Genomic DNA, 3,702 nt, shown 5'->3' with positions numbered 1-3,702 from the left:
TTAGATACTAAACGCATTAAATTTTTAACGGTGGAATACTAAAATGAAATGAAAACTAAACGTTAGACATTGTTTTGAAAAAGATTGAAGTTTAGGTACTAAAGTGGATCAAAACTGTTAGTTTAGGTACAAATGCGTAGTTTACTTTCTTTTAAAAAAATATTTTTATTAAATCAATTATTCAACTGAAAATTAATATCTAATTGACTCCTACTGCCGGTCCAATTCTCATAACAAAATCAAATTCAATTGCCATAAATATTGTAAGTGCCCAAATGGGGCAAATACACAACACACAACATTCGCCAGGTATTCACACTAACAGGAAGTATATAAATAAAGAAAAACACATGTACACGCCCTCATATAAAATATATACCACTCCCTGCAGTAATTTTATACAACCGCTTGGACACTAAATGATAAGAATAACGAGAAGGATTACCAGCACCAACACTAGAATTCCCAGCACCCACCAGCACTGCCAACAAAAAGAAAAGAAATAATGATATATCAACATGAAAATACATATCAAAGTTAGGGAAATATGAGGGATAATGGTTCATCAGACCACATTACTCTTGTAATTATTTCAAACAGATTAAAAATATGCTGTCACCACCGAACCCGAACTGCGTTGTGCAGACACTGTGAGCATAATCCGGTATTGTCGACGATACCGGATTGTGCTGACGGGGTGATAGGTCATGACTCATGACACCTGCATCCTTCTCAGAAGGCTTCATCTAGAGAGAACTAAGGAGCATATCATTCCTATTCCTTGTGCATGGGCTAAAGCTAATGGTTTTAAAAATGTACATTGCGTACCAGGCCAGGGCACTGCAGTGCTGGGGCTAAAGCTATGAGTTAATCTGTTATTGCGGTTAAAAACAGCAAGTTTATGAACTTGCCAGCACTATCTCAATAACCAGACTCTTTACATCGAACAATTTCAACTCTTCAACAAAAACAATTCATTGTTTATTCAAGTTCTTTTTTTATTTGCAAATTCATTCTCTATCATCAAGCAAGCATACGGTGAACCGATCCGAAAGTTGAAACAATCTTCGCACATTTGCATTTCCTCAGCAAAATTTCAACTACAAATATCATGCATGTCATGTCAAATAAAATTCTTGAAATCAACAGTTTACAGCATACCCATGAGGTTCGAGATTTCACACTTTTGGAACCCTTGGCTAGTTGAACTCTACCCTGGGTTGTTGAAGAGGAGGAAGCGTCAATGTTTGATGAAATGTCATCTGTTTATGATGGAACAAACCACAGATAAACGTAAGCAGGTAGCAATGTTTTAGCATGCAAACCAAGATATTAACCCTTAAATCGTACATAATGGCAATTCTATTGTACTCTCCTTTTCGGCATAGTCAAATTTCTCCGAGTTTTTCACGTAAATATGTGTGTTCATATTTTCGTTTCTTTTAACTTCGCGGTTGTTTCTATTACCATTACCGAATCTAGTATTACAATATGCATGCATGAATGATGTATGTATCTCAAGGGGTATTTGGCATCTTACCAATTACAACACCCTGGTCGTGGACAAGAACGGCAAGGTCCTTAAATATATCATTTACCTGTCCTATTTGCTCCTCTATTTCTCTGATTCCCTGTTCTCTTTCATCAATCATAGCTTCGTTGAACCCGATTTCATTATCCAGCAGAAGCACCTCTTGTCTGCACATTTTCTTAGATGAATATGGATCACAAAGAAAAGGCTCTTGCAACCAATTGCAATAACATAACGACGGAAAATTTGTATGAAATGTCTTTGACCAAGGCATGTTCATAGGAGTAAAAAAATGTTCAAGATCAATGGACTACCAAGGAAAGCGACATCAGAATTCATAGCTAATGTTTATATCAAGAGCATTCATTTCAACGATGCTTGTCATCATCGTTGACTGGCAAGGTACCGTGACTTCATTGGATTACATCATGCTGGTGTAGGCGCCCTCGTATCCTAAAGAGAACAATATCGATATTGTGCTCACGACACCAGCACAACACGGCATGGGAAAAATAGAGTATATTGCTGATCGGCCGGTCGTTAAAGGAGTGACAAGCGATGAAAACGGATAAGTGAAAGGAGTTGGGGGAGAAAGGAAAGGATGAACTGAACTCTCACCTTCTCTGTTCCATAAGAAAAGGTTGTGTTGTTGCTCTTGAGAATCATTGAGCCCAGAGCTGCTGCATACAAAGCATCCAATCAATATAAGGCCTCAAATAATAACAATAAATGATGCAAAACGTAAAAGACTGATACGTAGGAGGCAAGGAAGGTGGAGGAGCGGCAGGAGAGTAAGTAGACTCGCGTTCAGAAGCCAGCTGTTGAACTTTCTGGAACTCTTGTAGCGTGTTCTGAAAATCTCTGGCCAGCTTTGCATCTTCTACCTTCTTACTTGGCTGGAACTCAGAATTCGAAATTGAATTGAACATAGGATACTCAAAAGAAAGAAAGAACAAAATTAGAGATGAAGGAAAGATACATTGACAGTAGGGTCATGATCGGATTCAGTCAAGTTCTTGAGCTTAGCGGAAGTTTCCTTCACTAGTTGAAGAATCCTTTGCCTTGTGTTGTGCCTGTTGATAAAAATTTTGCAGCTTCGTGAGAAGAAAAAGGAACAAGAAGGATATGCATCTTTCATGTATTAATTCCAAGACATAAAAAAAAGAGTACAGTTTAAGGCGGTGATCGGGAGTGTCCTTGGCGGTGCCGATGGCATCCACGAGGCGACGGAAAGCGGCGACGGCAGTGTTGATCTGGAAGATCCCGGCCGCCACAGCTTGTGAGGGGCTCTTGGACGCCGATGAGGAGCGAACACCACCAGTTGGAACGTCTTGAAAACTCATTTTCGGATTTCCTTTGAGGTTTCCGCTTCCAATTGCCAAAAAATGGGGGAAAGCACTGTTTGGCTAATTAATAAACCCTACAAAGAGAGAATTGATACAGCTTCATAAACGCTGATCTCAGAAGATAGGTGGCAGGCTAAAGGCAAAGCCTTTCCAGTTGTACTGTGATTAGTTATCAGTTCAGCTCATCTTCAATCACAGTGGCACCAATCGCCGACCAGTCAACGTGTATGGGATATTTCCTCCCATTGAATTCTGGGTTTAAAACAGAATAAACTAGAAAATATAAAACTCACCAATCAAAATCGATCACTTGGCTGCTGTTGCTTTTCATGTTGAGTTAAATACTGGGCCAAGTGGCATATGATCTGACACCTGTTCTTCCCAGGATAAGGCCAAGTCACATTCTAATCTTGTTAATCTGGATCGATTTGTTATGACATAATTTTGGTGGATAAGTATTTTAAAAAAGATCTTCTACATACGTAAAATCTCGGAGCCGAAACATTGTTTAAACAATATAATTGTTTATCATTTGAACTAATCTTTGATGATATTAAATGATTTAATTGCGTCAAAAGTCCCCAAGTTATGATATTTATTTTAAATTGATCTCTAAATTTGAATATTCTAATTATATACTCAAATTATGTTCCATTTTAAATTAATTCATAAACTTTTAATATTTTAATTTCATCCTCAAACTATAAAATTTGTTCTACATTAATCATCAAATATTTATATATTTCAATTTCACCAGTGACGAATCCAAAATTTTAAAATAGAGTTTCAAAATAAATATTATAATATTAACTACGAAAAGGTTAC

At 37.4% G+C, this 3,702-nt stretch overlaps 1 protein-coding gene across 1 annotated transcript; it reads right to left on the bottom strand.

Moving 5' to 3' along the window:
- Nucleotides 1-312: 312 nt before the first annotated feature.
- On the bottom strand, nucleotides 313-3,086 carry LOC120216225 (syntaxin-22-like). Its single transcript, XM_039213717.1, has 7 exons — nucleotides 2,702-3,086; nucleotides 2,511-2,604; nucleotides 2,282-2,427; nucleotides 2,150-2,185; nucleotides 1,541-1,698; nucleotides 1,162-1,262; nucleotides 313-481 (listed from the first exon to the last, which is right to left on the bottom strand). The coding sequence occupies exons 1-7, from the start codon at nucleotides 2,872-2,874 to the stop codon at nucleotides 416-418; spliced, it is 774 nt and encodes a 257-aa protein (XP_039069648.1). The 5' UTR covers nucleotides 2,875-3,086; the 3' UTR covers nucleotides 313-415.
- Between the last annotated feature and the right edge of the window lie 616 nt (nucleotides 3,087-3,702).

This window comes from Hibiscus syriacus, unplaced genomic scaffold (assembly GCF_006381635.1).
Source record: "Hibiscus syriacus cultivar Baekdansim isolate YM2019G1 unplaced genomic scaffold, ASM638163v2 tig00000764_pilon, whole genome shotgun sequence".
Lineage (NCBI taxonomy): Eukaryota > Viridiplantae > Streptophyta > Magnoliopsida > Malvales > Malvaceae > Hibiscus > Hibiscus syriacus.
The sequence above is the reverse complement of the archived record's forward strand: the minus strand, read 5'-3'. Positions and strand labels throughout refer to the sequence as shown.

What these genes read in the sequence shown, in the direction of transcription:
- LOC120216225 (XM_039213717.1), bottom strand. Translation starts at nt 2,874, where the DNA reads ATGAGTTTTCAAGACGTTCCAACTGGTGGTGTTCGCTCCTCATCGGCG. An exon ending in TCCTTGCCTCCTACGTATCA is followed by an intron (nt 2,186 to 2,281) that starts GTCTTTTACGTT and finishes ATGATTCTCAAG; the next exon opens with AGCAACAACACAACCTTTTC. An exon ending in TGAAATCTCGAACCTCATGG is followed by an intron (nt 482 to 1,161) that starts GTATGCTGTAAA and finishes TTTTGTTGGCAG; the next exon opens with TGCTGGTGGGTGCTGGGAAT.